Raw genomic sequence first — 17,000 nt, forward strand, 5'->3', positions numbered from 1 at the left:
AACACATTGAGATTGTATTTGTTTGTTAAAAGATTAAGTAGTGAGATCTTTCAAAAGTAAGTTTTTGACACTCAATAAAAACTGTTTGGCTTGTCATGGTTTGCGCCATCTTTCTTTGGGTGAAATAGTTTCGTGCAATGGCAGAGGAAGAAGATGTTCTTGATAGTTGGGAAGATCTAGGAGATAATGAGGTAAAGTGACTTAATATTTCTTGAGATTAATAAGCGTCGGTAGGAGAGAGTATCTAGTCGATCTTTTCTAAGATTGAAAATAATTCTCATAGACTTCTTGTCAAGCGAATAGAGGGTTTATCTTACGCAAGTTTCGGATTGTCATTGTGGATTTGCCTTTTCACCATCACTCATCAGATTGAACGAAGAGGATCTTGCTATTCTGCTATCCTACAAACAACCACTTATCCTCCTATATCAGCTTACCAGCTGTGTTACTGATGAGTTTATCTGAAAATTTACAAGTAGACAGAAGTTTAAATCAATTTCCTGGCACTGGGAGCTATTGAAATTTACATACAATTTTTACATATCGTTGTTCAACGCTTATCTCTGTGACCAGAAACCATCCATTTTGTGCTACCATATTTACAATTCATAAGTTGGCTCTGATGACCGTTTGTGGCTACAAAGTAGGGCAAAGGGTGGCTTCTAGCACTCTCCATTTTTGCTTACTATGTATTTCTTGTTTTTTGTTGTTTTTTTTTTTTGGTAATTTTCTCTTATTTAGTCAGTGTAATGGAGTTAATTTTTTCATGTTATTGGTTTTTAGGAGGCTATAGATAAAAAGATAGAGAAGATGAAAACAAAAATAAAGGCTGATGAAAGTATACGAAATCGGTAAGTTTTGAGAAAATTGTGTGGTTGTCTTAAATTCAGGATATATTGCAAGTATTGGTAATATAATTCTATCATAGTTTACTCAGTTTGATGAGAAAATTTAATAAGAATGTAGTATAAAGCAGTTTTGTTGAACCAGTGACTAAGGTGATTTTGTAAATCCATACTTAAAGTATTATTTTAAATAAATAGATAAAAAAAAAATTTACATGATGCTCAAATTTAACAATGAAATTTAAAATTATTGTATTTCATCTTGTGATACAGAAAACTAAAAAAATCCCCAGGGCCAGATGAAATATCTGATGATCAGGACACTATGTCGAATAACATTAAGAGCATGGAAACCTGGTCATTGGTATTACATTGGTTTATCTGATACATAATGATATATATCTTTCTGTTGTAGTGATGCTGATGATTTTACTATACCCAAGCTAGAAGAAGACACTGTTAGAACGCAATATCAGCCAGCAGTTAGAATATTAAAACGGAACCCTAACCCAGCAGAGACTCAGGCAAATGGAAGTGCAAATAGGTACTGTAGTTTAAAGCCCCATTCACACCTACATGGTTAATCGAGATTAAGGGAATCGCGATTCTAACGCGCTTAGCTAAATTCACTTTTTTGCGTTCACACATGTAAAAACGAAATCGCGATTTACCTTGCTAGATCTGGTAATTGCAACTGCGCTCGCTAGGGGAGTCGCAGTATATCCTGTTGATCATGCGCAGTAGCTAACTTCAAGACCATGCTTTCGGTGTGTACGGTGTTATTTTCTGTTTAATACTCTCATCGGCCCAAATATTTAGTTATGCTGCCACTGAGTTTTCAGACCAGTACATCCTTTTGGCCATTTTGCTGACTGCGAAGAAACTTGAAATTGCGTGGACAGTTTGTTTTCTTTCACTTTCCAGTCGGCGAATAGCTGTATTTAGCTAATGTTTCGTTTCAATTTATACCCGACATGAAATAAAATTTATTGTATTGTATTGTATTGTACTTTCGATAGAAACTGTGCACGCGCCTTAAGACCTCAACTTCCGGTGTTAACATCGATCCCGTTCTCACTAGGAAATTTTATATCGCGATTTAAGTTTACATCGATAGAATCCACCTCTCGAGTAGGATTAATTTGAATCGTGATTTGGTGTCTCTACTGCGGTCACACTAGAAGCTTTACATCGATAGAATCGCGATTTGGCACTAATCGCGATTGAAAGTGTCTCGTGTGGATGGGGTAAAAAATGATTTAAATTCAAAAAGCGCATTCAGAACAGATGATCAACAGACTAACTGATCTGGGGACTAAATATGTCTGACCCTACATAAAAGAAGAGCAGACTAATCCGATAAATGTATTAAATCTCAGGTTTAACTGCTAGGCCCCTGCAGGGACGGTGTGTGGAGAGGCGGGGAGAACATCAGCTGATTAGTCCGCTCTGCGTCATTGTTAATTGGCCATATTTGATCTGTGGATATGTTAGTCTGCAGATCAACTTGTTCTAAATGCCTTCATAGTTCCTGGTAGTCCACGATTTTAAAGTGTCTTTGTATTTTTTTTTTATAAACCTGAAAGGTGTAAAGTACTAAAGGTAGAAACACCTATTGGTGTATTTATTCAGAGGGCAGGTTCACCTGTAATTTGTCAACATGGATGAGACTACAGTTACCGAAGAAAGTTAAGGATTCATTACTTTTGATAAGACATTTAGTTGATGAACTATTACTGATAAACCATAAATCACCCTTCTAAAATAATTTTTGTAGTGTTGCTTAAAACTGAGGTAGTCACTTAAAATTTTTTTTTCATTGTGTAGAGATGCCAAACCAATGAAGACTTTAGAGCAACGAGAAGCAGAATACGCAGAGGTCAGAGCCAGGATATTTGGGACTGACGGTGGATCAGGAGATGGGGACACGAGCACTGTGGAATTGGAGCGGTAAGGTTTTAACATAAATACCAATATATTTACAGTATGTTGTATCATTTTTATGGGTGCTCCATATTCCCTGGGTGGAGTGGGGTCTTTGTCTTATTTTTCTCTTTAATATCATATTTGATGTGGCATGTGCCAGTAAACTTGCTGTCACTACAGTTTTATACTAAAAAGACTAATATATTTAAAAAAGAATTTGGGGTATAAAAAAATCAGGAGCGTGAGGATAAAAGATGAGGCTGAAACAAGAAGTCTTCTGATTGCAGTCATTCAGAAATTCCCTCTAGATACAATACAAGGTTGAGGATAAGAATGATGTGAATTTTTCTTCAGTCAACAGCTAATATTGAGATAGGTTTTACCTCCAATATAGCTGTTGACTGAAGAAAAATTCACATCATTCTTATAATTTAACACAGCTGATGAAATTCTTCTCTAAGGTTGAGGATAGTTTCTTATAAGGACTTTTAAAAAAATAATTGAAGTTTGATAAATGATCTACATCAAGCTGGTATAAAGTCATGATATAGCTCTTTGATTCTTTAATTATCTAGATGTCAAAACTATATGTTAAAAAACATAAAATACAATTTATTTATGATGCACTGATGCAGTTGTTAAAACAAATACACAATATTAAAAGTATTGAGTAAATATTTGATCTATAAATCTATAAAACCAAAAACGCCATATTTCTTCAGAGCCCCAAGACTTTTGGAGCACCAGATGAACAACGTCCGTCTCTCCGACAATGTGGTACTCAGGCAGCCAAAGGGTCCAGATGGGACGAAAGGATTTGGATCAAAGACATAGTATACTGTGCTAAAATTTGATGGACTTTTATCAAAATGTTTCAAGATGATTTTGCAAGGATGTGAAGATCATGGGAAAAATGGTGGAGCAGCTTGAGAGAATAACTGACTCAGAGGCAGCTTTGATGATTTGAAAAATTAAGTCAATGTGGAAGATTTGTGAACTGTGAAAGATTGTTAGGGGCAGTTTTAAGGAATATTCTATCAAATATTGGATAGAATGTTCACATTTGTGTTAGTCAAAAAGGTTCCATTTAGTATTTAACTATATTTTACCTTATGACTGACAAACAAAACTTGCCCATTGGAACTGTCATTCCAATTGACCTTAAATGACCTAGAAGGTCAATGATCTGAATTGACACCCCCATAGGTCGTTAACCTCTGCCATCACCACCAAGAGACAAACATTCTTGCCCGTTGTTTTGCTGATAATATTTTAAGGAGTGCGCAGTGACGAAAGTCTTGGATCCCATTGGAGCTTTTTCTTCTTTTTTTTTTGAAATGTGGTGTGACAGGAATGAATCCTTGTGTCCACCATGCTTATGAGCCCCTGTGCTTGTAAATGCTCCCTCCCAGTCCCCCCCCCCCCCCCCCCCCCCCAACTTCTTCAGCACTCCCTGTACCCTTATTGGCCATGGAAAACATGCTTACTTGCAAGTTGATGCAACACAGCAACAAGATCAGTTAATTAAAATGATTTCGGACCCAAAGATAATATGTGCTTTGACACTTGCATGTTATAAGCATTATCACTGTTAGTATCAAAGTGCGAAATGTTTGCAGTTGATGCAACACAGCAACAAAATAAATTACTGAATAATTTTGGACCCAAAGATATGTGTTTTGACACTTGCATGTATGTGTTTTGACACTTGCATGTTAAGAGCATTGTCAGAGTGCAAAATGTATGTAGTCGAATTGGAAGCATTGTCAGTGGACAAAACTTTTAGAGCAGTTGTTGTGAAAAGATTGCAAAATATCAAAATTAGATGGAAAAAGAATTGAAGTCTACTCCAGCTGGTTATTGCCCTGGTATCTTATGACATGTTTACATCAGAATTGTTTTAACCCTTCACCTGTCGTGAGCTATTAGGATTAAACCTGGAGCCAAGTTGAATAGGCTTTGTTTGTTTAAAATTAATCCGGTGTGAAGATTTTTTTTTGTGATGGTGAAGTTTTTTTAATCAAAAAAGGCATAATTTTATGCATCAGTAATTAACTTATTATTATTATTATTATTATTATTAAAATTCAACCCTCTAAAAATACTACTACAAATTTCTTTTCAAAAGAAAAAATGGAAGGTGAATATGTGTGGGATGATTTTAAGTATATGTTAAACACACAGCATGTTAAAAGAGAGAGTAAAACATCAGGATTTTAACCATTTCATTTGTAGACGAAGATTTGTGTTACTTCCTTTCAGTGATAGAATATTAAGAATTCTATACTTCCCTTTGAAATATATGACAGAATCAAAATTGGTGAAGATTGCAGATTATTTTGATACTTTGTGGCACTTTCTGTAAAATTTATAATAGGGAATGGGAAAAGCAGTGGTAGCATGGAGTAATACCAGCTTAAAACATTCTACAGGTGGGGTATGTTTGAAAGAAATTCATATTTTCAGAATATTTGATATATATAGGGGCAAATATGACACTAACCTTTGTTACTGGCTTTGAGTTTTTGATTTTACAGTTTGACCAATTTAAATCTGTATAATTTGGCCAATTTAAATTTGTATGATTTCACCATTTGGATTTTGTATAAATAACCCTATGGTATTCATATATTTAGCACCATCTTCTTGTTCCTTGAATTGTTCAGTAGGTGAAAAGTGTGTTTTTTAATGTGAAAAATGGACGAGTTTATGCAGTTATTGCATCATTGTTTCTTAGTAATGAAAATGTGTAGCAGTTGTCGTTGTCAAAGTAAATCAAGATAATGGTTGTAATGCTTTTGTCAGTCAAGCTGAAAATTATGTCATTATCTTAACACAAAATCCTAAACTAAGCTTGCAATTACCTCACTGGTCATTTCTAAAAGGTGGTGCAGTGAAGAAGAAAACAAACAGTTGATGAAATGTGTCGCCATCTATTGATAAAAATTAAAACTAAGGTCAGCAGCCAACTGTGCAGACTATTTTGTAAGGCGGTGCCATAAAACCTGTAAGTGGAATGCTTTAAAAAGTTATTTTAGTTTAGTGTGAGCTGCTTTTGTGCAATAGCCGTCCATGTATGTTAGACCTACAGTTGTAGTGAATATGATAATTATATGGTACATATTTACATAGAGTTCAACATCATTGAGATGAGAAAATATCCTTTTGGCCAAAATTTAGCAGGGATGGAAAATTTGTGTGCATTTGGTTAATTTCTTAATTTATTCATTGATTTTTTTTTTTTTTTTTTTTTTGCAAGAGGTCAGAAAATTGTTGGATTTCATATACATTTTTTTCCCAAATTTGATACATTTTCCATCCCTAGCTGTGAATATTTTATAGTAGTAAACAGTGCCTTATTTATGAAAACGAATCATTTCAGCATGATCCTTATACAATAGTGCAAAGAAAGAAGTGTTAATTATTCTTTCTGGAAATATCTTTCCTCTATACTGAAATTTGATTTAAACATTTTATTGGCATGTGTCCAAAGTATCCTTCTATTACACTTTTTAAGTAATATCCTAAAATCAGTGAATTATTTTTTCTTTGTTAAGAAATTTATGAAGTCGACCATTTTATTTGATTCACTTTCATTACCAAGTCAACATAGAATTTCTTTAAATTATGTTGTACCTCTATCTTTTCTCACATTTTTATTCAAAATAAGTCATTGAAATAAAAAATAAATGCTTGTATTAAAAGTATGATTTCTACAAATGAAGACTTTGTAGATACAATTATTAGCAATACAAGATTTATTCCATCCAAGACACTTATTGTTCCAAATTCCATAAAGTTGCCAGATTAGAAACAAAACTGAAATTGTATCAAATTTGGATAATATTTGACAAAAAATGTTATAAATCATAAAACTTAATATTAAAATTAATGTAATGGTGAAAAATTAAATGAAACAAATTAACATTAAATTTTAAAATATTTTACTTGCCCCATCACCTAAGCATTTCATAATCAGCAATTTATTGAATTTTAAGAGTACAGTTAACCAAGGGTGCAGACACTTAATTAAAGGTATAAATTCCAATTAATTTGTAAAACATTTTAATTTTAATTAAAATGTTTAATACTTTTAATTAAAATTTATGTTAAAACATAAACATTGGTCCTTTGAAGTAAATTCTTTAAAACATTTGGTAACTTAATCATTTGTCTAAAAAGCACACTCCCCCTCCCCCCCCCCAAAAAAAAAATAAATAAAAATTATATATATATATATATATATATATATATATATATATATATATATATATATATAATGTTGATGAGTATAAAATATTCCACTTGTAATAATTTCTCAAATTAATTAAATTTACTGGAATTCTTATTAAATCTTTTTTGTACAGTAATTTCCAGTAACGTAGACATTTTGCTCAACTTCTGGATCAAAAATGAGCAGGACGCAAGTTTTAACAAAATCAAAGATTTTTAGAATGTAGCTACCAGTATCCTAAGTTTTGGAAATGACACAAAAAAGCGCCATCTCTTAAAATGATTCACAAATTCCTCCATATTGTAAGGGCAAACCAGTTCACTGCCATCAAGCCTGCATTCCATACATTCTACGCTTGTCTCCATTCTGTGAAATAGAGTTCCTAGGGAGGGCTCTTCTACATCCATGGATGAAATACTTAATTTCAAACAGTTTGTGATTTTATCTGGAATGTTATACTTTATAATGCCATACCCTAACTTTCCATAGGCTCTCTCTCATTTTAAGAATTAACTTATAACCCAAGAAAGTTACATAATTAAATCTCAACATCTAAAAAAGCAGTGTAGCACAAAACAGCATGTATAATAAATAAACAACAAGGCATTACAGACGTCGACATCATGGTATTTGGTCTGACTAATTTCAGCTTCGGTCATTGCTCCACTCATCAAAATGTGATGCTTTTAAAACAAATCAGCCACAAAAGCCTAACTTGGATATAGTGTTAAAAATAAATAAAGACCAGATCTAAGAGTTCAACTTAACATAAAACACTGCATCTTAGGGTGCTTTCCCAGAGATTTAGATCGATCTAAAGATTAAGTTTTAGATCGACCTAACTCCCTGGGGGTTCACGGTAAATTGCAGTCAGCCGAGCGGGCACCATAGTTAATTACCCTCTTACAGCTTTTAGTATACGGGACAGACGCTTAAGCCGGCCAAGCTGACAGTAATCTAGTGAGACTCCCCACAGGGATAGATCGATCTAAAAATCTATGGAAATGGGGTGTTAGAGCGTGTTCAGAACAGCAAACTAACAGATCTGTGGATCAAAAACGGCAACCCACTCAAAAGCTAGCTTCTTAATTCCCGATTAGACACTGAATAGATTCCCGCTGGAAAAATGCTTCATGTATTCAGATGGGTCAGCCATATTTGATCTGCAGATCTCTTAGTTTGCTATTCTGAATGTGCTCTTAAATCATGTTTCAAACATAAACTGGAAAGAAAAACCCTCAAAGATGTCAGACCTCCTCCAATAATTAACTAATAATTAACCATTGATTAAATTAAAAGATCTTCACCAAAATCTTACCACTTTTCAGATTGCCCATTTGTGACTTATCCTGAAAAATTCCATCAAAATCCATCATTTTTTGAGTTAGGATAGTGATTAACAGAAAAGGAATCAAAGGTGACGACATAATGGCTTCCTTGGTAGAGGTAATAAATATGTACATGCACCACAGAAAATCAATTTTTACAACTGTATGACTGTGTAAATTAATTATCTATGACAACATTATTTCTGTGACAATTTAGTAATCTCAAGTTAGACAAAAAGATAATTCTGATATAATGTTTCAATTTTAGTGTGCCCTTTTACAGTATTTTTGCAAAAAATGTTACATGTTCACACTTAAAGGGATAATAACTCTTCGTATAAGATCTATATTTCACAATAAAAACATTGTGAATAACTCATAGAAATATAATATATTCTGTTTTACCACAAAAACGGCAGTTACAGCTAATTTTCTGATTTCTGAGCTGTCTTTAGACCACTTGACCTCGATTGATGGCAATACTCTGTTAAATAACAAAAAAACCAAACTTTTTAGAAAAAAAAACAGACACTAACTTTGAATGTAAAAATGGATTCATTAACCATTGGTAAGTATCGGAAAATTGTTGTTTACTCCAGGAAAACTCATTTTTTGGCCGAAACGAAGAGTTATTATCCCTTTAACTATCTGTGACATGTCACATTTCACGTGTGCGCAGTGACAGCATTTTTGTATAATTTGACCCGTTACAGGTAAATAAGTCTGAACCTAAAAGGCAGTGAAACTGAACCCTATTTCTTAATGGCTGCTGTTAGCCATGCCAAAGATGTGATTAGTCATTTTTCAATAATACCCTATCATAGTGAGAAATGTTTTAATATTATTATGTTTCCATGAAGGGGCTGGTGCTTTCCCAACCATCTGAACAGTTAATATATTAGGTAATATCAAGCAGCATTCTGTAATCCATCCTATGTCAGAGTGAAGTTTTTCAAGGCAACAAGTTAATCTTCCCAGGATACTGGATCTGCTGCTGTAACTTAGATTCAGGTTTAATTTAATATATTTTTTTCCTTTTAATGAATATATCTATCCTTATAACATATTTCACAAAATATTTAATAAACAATTATCAATCAAGTACTGCATTTCCAGTCTTTTTCTGATAATCCTTGTAGTCTCTTCGTTTTTCTGGCTTGCCACCAAAGCCATGCGAAACCAATAAAGAAACAAACCAGTGACTCTACGTAATAGCCGTCCAATGATGTGATGCATTTTCCTCCTGAATCCGTGCACAGCTGGAAATAAATAAATAAAATGTTGACAACATTTCAATGTGTTGAAATTGGTATTACTGTCATAAGATAAATGTATGTATCAGGTGAAAATATGAAATAAAAACTGTAAATAAAAAATAAATTACTAGACTAAGTACAAAATCACATGTAATAGTCAAATCAAATGACAAATATTTCTATCAAGACAAAAAAAGCAACACAAAGATAAAAAATAATCAGTCAAGGTATTTATGATTTTTTTATTCTTCAAGTCCAAAAACTATCTGCTATAGTTTCTGTTTTCATTCTAAACGTAAATATGAGCAATTTTTGTTTTCAAATTAGCAGATGACAGTCATTCAGACTTATCCAGAATTCCTGACAGTCCGATGTTTTTTTGTTTATATCTTTACTGGACACATCCCCCATATATAACTGTTTGCCTTTGGTGCTTGAATTTTCTGAATTTTGCTCAAAATACCACTTTCATCTCTAAAAAATCACCTTTTCTTCTGCGGCATTGTTGCACTGTCCTATTGAACCAGAACATGTTTTCCATGTGAGTGAATCCACAAACCATAACATAACTGTGGTAGGCCAGTTTCCGCCTGAAGAGAAAAGTAGAAAAGTTGCGATGTCTAACTCAGTGCTTGTAAAACTATGTATAAATAAGGCAAAATGTAAATATATTCAATCAACAAATCACGATAAAATTAATTAAATTAAAATGTTACAAGACCCAAATTCAGACAGAATAATATTGTAATCACCCCTTTCCCCATAACATATATCCTAAAAATAAATCACAATCTGTGAAGAATTTTTTGTCAGGAATCTTGACCATCGACAAAAAGACAAACTGAGGCTGATGAGAAGATAAAAATGGAGAACTGGGAAGATAACAGAAAGAGAGAGAGAGAGAGAGAGAGAGAGAGAGAGAGAGAGAGAATAGCTGACTTACCTAGATTAGATAAAGTGTTGAGTAGTGTCATATAGGTGCCTCCGATAGCTGGATCACTGATCTTAGCATGGAAACCCATTGTGGACACAAACATACTATAAACTGCCACCTGAAAATGTAGAAAATCAATAATATATATGATGACTTTCAAATCAAACAGAACTTTGGTATAAACGAGAAACATTTCAATCCTAAGAGTAACATTTCAATCCTAAGAGAAAACTACAGCAGTAAATCTTTAAAAAATAAGATAGCAAAATAATTGATATATTTAAAAATTTGATCTAATTAATAAATTATCCCCAATGCCTTCAGTTCCTTTCCATAAAGCTTCTTCAAAAGCTAAAAGATGTATGTATAAAAGAAAAAAGAAAGACAGAAAGGATAAAGTCTTACCTGGTGTAAAGCAAAGAAAAACAATATCACTCCATAAAAATAAAGTGGGAATTCCCCAGACGCCATCTGTGTTGATGGGGCCCACCACACCAATACCGCATATATCAATCCTATGACTAATCTGAAGATACAGAATTAAAAAAAGAATAATTCATCAAACTTAAATGTTCATTTTCTGTTAATATAGGAAATCAAGATATTTTCTTAATGTCTGATGCATATTATTTTGAAAAAATATATCTTGTCTTTCAATGTTTGCATCTGTAAAATATCCAGGCACAGACATTTTGAAAGATAAAATTTAACTTTCTTTTGAGTTATTTAGTCTTTTAAGATTGAAATATTTATAAAAAAGGGATTTGAGGACTTGGAAGTCAAAAAAATCACTGTGAGAGATAAACATCCTATAACATTTACATATTTGATACATGTATATCAAGTAGTTCTTGGCTTAACATTCAGCAAACAAAGTTTTACATTTACTGAAAATGTGTAAGCTTGTGTCTGAAATTGCTGGCAAGCATGTTTATGAAGCATATTGTTGCATGTACATATTTGCACGACATTTTCATTCCTGTGCCTGATGCCACATTCACAACAGAGTTGATCAATGCACTAACAGACCCACGGACCAAATATGGCCGACCCACTTGAAAGCTTACCCCATAATCCCTTAACAGACACTGAATAGGTTCCCCTTAAGGGATAACATGGCTAGCTTTTGAGTGGGTCAGCCATATTTAATCTAGGGATCTAAGAAAGCGTACAACGCCCAACTCACCTCCAAGGCATGGCCTTAATAAATACATCCATGGGTCTCGGACCTGCTGTGTAGCGACTTAGTAACAGAGGGAGTATTATCTCTATGGGGACCATAGGAACTGCAAGGAGAGCCAGGCGTTCCTTTGGCACGCCAGCTTCAATCAGCTTCAGGCCAGTGATTCCATCTGCAGCTGCGAAGCCGATCTGGAATTATTAAGTTGAATTGAGATGATCAGACGAATTTGGAAATGATGTGCGGTCTCACATGACACACACTAATATTTTTAATATTTTGTAATATCAGCAATATATGTTTTAATGCCCAAACAGTCAAGACCTCAAGTAAAAGCAACATAGATGAGATAAGATTATACAAGACTTCGTTCTATAATTGATACAGAAGTTGGGTTCTGGTGCAGAAAAAATGGTAAAATAAATAAATCTTTAACCTAGATAAATGTACTACATTGTTGTTAAATTGTATTAAAATTAAATATAAAATTGTTTTACAAGTTATTTCATTGTATAAAATAAATAATTTAACAGTTCTGCTACGTTCACCTACCTTGGCTGTTAATAAAATCACAATATATGTCTTAACAGCAGGTAATTTGATAATCTTAACCAGCTGTTTATAAGTGTCCGCAATAGTTTGGTCCTGGTCAGCATCTTCATTTGGTTTTTCTGTCTTGAAGAGACTGACCAAAGTTGTTGTGATAAAAAACACAATGCCCCAGAAATACATGAAGCCTGAAATAAAAATATTTTGTCAATGTCATAATATGTTTGATTCTGTCAAAAATGTTTATTTCAGCACCCCCCTGAATACAGTAGTTGCTTTGTGCTAAATAAAATTTTCTGTCTCAAAAACAAAAAAAAAAAAAAAAAAAAAATCAAAAATCAACATGTACTAGTACTGTAACTATTATAATACTTGCTATAAAGATGTAATTAATGATTCAAAATCAGTGATAACAAGACACAGATGTTAAACACTTACTTCCAAGAGTGACCAGGCCTTCCTTCTGAGGAATATTTCTGAGATATTTGTTGCAGAAGTCAGGAGATTCCAGGGCCAGGAATACTACATTTCCTAGAAAATAGCCCGCCGTCTGTCCCACTGTGTTACAAGTGGAAGCCCAGCCCACATTTTTTCTGAAAAGTATTTAAAATTGTTCTGAGGCAGTGTCAAAAGTATTAAAAATTGTACTACATGCCGTGAACAAATTAACTATCAAAACATAAAAATAATGCCCTAAAAAAAAAACAAAAAAGCAATTCATTGCACATGAGATCTAGTTAGACACTTGGGCCCCATATCTCGAAAGCATCGCGCATTGCGGCCGTGTGCAAGCATCTCGATTCCATAACTCGCCCATACTCGCCCCATATAATACGTTGTAGCCTCTATGTGATATCGCTATTTGCAGTACGCGATGCTTTCGAGATACGGGGCCCCCGCTTGGGATGTGTGCAATATAGCAGTCTGTGAAGTAAACCACTGACCCAGCTGCAAATGCCAGTAAAAATTTGACTGGGCCAGTGAAATATGTGAAACACAGTCATTTACTGGACCAACCAGGCCTGTGATTTTTTTTTTCAGCAGTAACATCTTTTTCTAAATGTTCAGGCTAAAAGTTGAAGTCTTTTTAAAGAACTTGTTTTAAAAATCCCACTTTTTTTTAAAAATTTGTAAATACGAAACCTGTTTAATCTAAATGTGCTCATTAAAGTATTCTGTTTTAAAGTTGGAATTCAGGCTAGTGAATTTTGGTTCAGGCTAGTAGATTCTTAGACCAGGGTTGGCTTGAAAGTTCAAAAGTATTTGGCAAAAACTGATAAAACAGTGCATAATGTGTGACAGTACACGTATGACAGGCTTTAATATTACAATGTGGATAATTGGCATGACAGTGTATTACATAACAGACTTACCTAGACAACATAGTTAGAGCCCACCCATCAACTGCTATATCCTGAGTAGCTGCCAAGAAGTTCATGGCAAAAAACACCGCTGTCAAAAACCCTACGTTCACATTGCTGTTCTCATCCTCATTCTCTCCTAAAACTTCTGATATGTGCAGTGACAGTATAATCATAAAAAGTCCAATCAGATACTGTGTCGGAACCAGCCACGTTTTACGACGGCCAAATTTTGAGGAATAAGCAGCGTCCACAATGGGTGCCCAGAGGAGTTTCACACTGAAGGGCCAAAATGCGAAACTGAATTTCGCTTGATCTTTGTAACTGACATGGCGACTAGAGAGAATCATGGGAATGCTGCCGCTAAGTCCGAGTGGAATTCCTTGAAGTACGTAAAGAAATGTGAGTAAGAGTATACTGCCTCTGTCACCGTCAAGGCTATGATTTTGCGATTCATTTTCTTCCTCTTGTTCACCGCCCCTCTCCTCTCTCTCTTTGCTTGGCAGATGCATGTGGAGCGGTGCGTGCTGAAATATCATTTCCGACTCCGCGTCGTCATTGGACATCAGATGATGTACTTTACGATTCATTTGACTATTTTCTGAACTGACTCTTTTTCTGGACATTGTGAAGTAAAAGGGTGGCCCCTGTTTATCTTGTGACCTATGTTTCTATTGCACTTGTTTTTGTGATTAGGAGTGTGAGATGACATTTAAACTTGTCAAGTCACAATAACTGATCGTCTTTTGAATCTTTTCAATGGGTTATGAAAATATCAAATCAACTGTCTTCTTTAAGATGTATGGTATGGGATCCTGTGCAATTCCTCACTCCTGAAATGTATGAATAAAATATCATTTCTCTCAATCCATAAGCTAAATTCAGTTGCACTAAACTGACAAACTGTTTTAAATTTAAGTTATCAATTTTCTATAAGACATATAAAACCCATCCAATAAAAAATATACTTATTCCTGAGAAGAAAGTGGGAAAGTACTAGTAATTTACTTAACTCTTATAATTATACTTAATTAAGTGTCAAATGTGTAGTAGTGTACATGTCAAATGTCCATGTAGCATATTTACTTTTGCTTGTCCAGTTATTCCACACAAGCCCATGCACTACATTCATTAACAGAGACATTTCATAAACTTCAATCGGTTAACTTTTAGGACGTCTTTAATTTCTCTCGTTCTCAGACATATGCATGCTGCGATTAGTGTCAAAGTAATTTTGAGAGCCCAAAATGAACGCCCCCCTCTCCTCAAATAAATAATAGTGATTAATAATAAAATTTTGATAAATTTAATGATTTTGATAATCATAATTATGAAATATTCCAGACCGCTTACCCTCCCATCCTTCTGTTTAGTGAGAGAGGCATAGATCTATAACAGAGAGAGAGAGAGAGAGAGAGAGAGAGAGAGAGAGAGAGAGAGAGAGAGAGAGAGAGAGAGAGAGAGAGAGAGAGAGAGAGAGAGAGAGAGAGACTTTTGTAACTACCTTGAATGGCTCTTCTAATTTTCCATTTTTATGCTGTGAAGCCCTAAAGACGTCCACTTCTTAATTTGACATACAACGGATGGTTTTGTTTAAGTTTTACGTGGCATTATACGACCGGTCTCTTCCATATGGCCGCGTGTAAAGCGCATCGTTGTTGTTGACTTTCGTTTCGACACGTTTCATTTGCCGTCTTCTCTACCACAATCATGTGTGCCGCACTCGATCAGCCTTCTTTTGTACAGTGTATTATTATTAATTTAAACGATTTCAAATTTATTACATAGAATCTTATAATAACTGATTTTATTTGAAAAAAAAGAATACAAGCTCAAAAATATGAAAAAAATTCATATCTCACTTAGTATTTATTTTTATTTTTTGTTTATTTTCAATTTTGTCCGGTCCAAATAACCTGACTTCCTGAGAACTTCAATAATTTTAATCAACAAGCTATGTCGAGAAAATTTATTATAACCCATGAAAAATCTGCGAGGAAATAAACTTATTAAAATATCTTTCTTGCTTTCTTTTTTTTTCTTCCTCCTTTTTTTAAATATATTTTCATTTTATTTATTCTGTTTTATTTTAAGTTATATTTATTTTTTTATTTTATACAAGTGAAATCCACCAGTCTCAATCTCCATTACGAGAGTGATTAGTACTAAAAAAAAAAAGAAAAATAGAATAAATATTTATAGATATTGATCATAAATTTGTCACAGCTTTGGGATATGGTCTACTGTTAATTGTCCGGGAAAAGTAATTAATATTGCCACTTAATACAGTGGTGAAAAGGGGTCCAGGTCCCATTCTAAGCCGTTAATCGTTCGTATCTTGGCATAGATCATATAATCCATGTTTTAATTTTTAGTTCAGTAATGTTGATTCGATTTTATTTTCTCTTTTGTGGATATCTGTAACAAAAGGATTTTATATTTATATTTGATTTTTCGTTTGCCCAATATTTTAACCTGGCTTTATCTTAGATCTAATTATTTTTATAGAATGATTTTCTCTAGTAATTTTATTATTATTATTTTGTGTGTGTGTGTGTGTGTGTGCGATGCTATGTATGTACTTTTTTACGTCTTTCGTCGAAGAGGGATAGACATCTCTTTTAATTTTTTTTACTTTGAAGACTTTTTTTGGTGATAATTAAATATTTATTTGTCAAATGTCGCTTTCGGTTTTTTTCATTCAAATGCATTTATTTAAAAACACAAATTTTCATTATTCAACGTATTAACTTTTTTATGTCTTTCATCCTTGAGGTGGTAGACATATTTTATTTTCCTTGTTGTTATTAAATTTTGGAGAATAATTTGATGATAGTAAATATCTACTTATCAAATATCGCTCTTTGTTTTCATTTTAAAACATTTTCAAACACATTTTAAAACACAAAATTTTCATGTGTAATTTATTACGTCTTTCATCCCTATGGGGTAGACATATTTTGAATACTATTTTGGTGATAATTAAATGTTTATTTGTCAAATGTCGCTTTCGGTTTTTTCATTAAAATGTAATCATTTTAAAACACAATTTTTTCATGATTCTATGTGTGTACTTTTTTACGTGTTTCATCCTTGGGTGGTGGTCATATTTTTTAATTTTTCAATTATTTTGAAGACTTGATGATAAGTAAATATTTATTTGTCAAATGTCGCTTTTGGGTTTTTCATTAAAATATTTTCATTTAAAAACAAGTTTTGCATGTTATGCTTTTTATATTTTACAGTATTCTCTTCTATATTATTTTCATGATTTTATCTAAGACATTCAAACTTTATTGCGCTAGCCATTCTTCAGATATTTCTAGAGTCAAATCTTCATTTCCATCCATTCAAAAATATTTGAACAAACATATTCTTTGCATTCAT

General features: G+C 33.3%; 2 protein-coding genes across 2 annotated transcripts; one reads left to right on the forward strand and one right to left on the reverse strand.

Moving 5' to 3' along the window:
* The first annotated feature begins 19 nt into the window (after positions 1–19).
* On the forward strand, positions 20–6,478 carry LOC106157984 (SUZ RNA-binding domain-containing-like). The gene is made up of 5 exons (XM_013533810.2): positions 20–191; positions 784–851; positions 1,261–1,389; positions 2,673–2,795; positions 3,494–6,478. Exons 1-5 carry the CDS (start codon positions 138–140, stop codon positions 3,603–3,605), a joined length of 486 nt encoding a protein of 161 aa, XP_013389264.2. The 5' UTR covers positions 20–137; the 3' UTR covers positions 3,606–6,478.
* A 604-nt stretch (positions 6,479–7,082) lies between these two features.
* Positions 7,083–15,283, reverse strand: LOC106152524 (acetyl-coenzyme A transporter 1-like). Its single transcript, XM_013526134.3, has 9 exons — positions 15,118–15,283; positions 13,626–14,446; positions 12,691–12,845; positions 12,256–12,440; positions 11,710–11,894; positions 10,929–11,049; positions 10,533–10,641; positions 10,076–10,179; positions 7,083–9,592 (listed from the first exon to the last, which is right to left on the reverse strand). Exons 2-9 carry the CDS (start codon positions 14,237–14,239, stop codon positions 9,431–9,433), a joined length of 1,635 nt encoding a protein of 544 aa, XP_013381588.2. The 5' UTR covers positions 14,240–14,446; positions 15,118–15,283; the 3' UTR covers positions 7,083–9,430.
* Positions 15,284–17,000: the final 1,717 nt, after the last annotated feature.

Source organism: Lingula anatina, chromosome 9, assembly GCF_051362555.1.
Source record: "Lingula anatina isolate TDL-2025a chromosome 9, LinAna3.0, whole genome shotgun sequence".
NCBI classification, from domain to species: Eukaryota; Metazoa; Brachiopoda; class Lingulata; order Lingulida; family Lingulidae; genus Lingula; species Lingula anatina.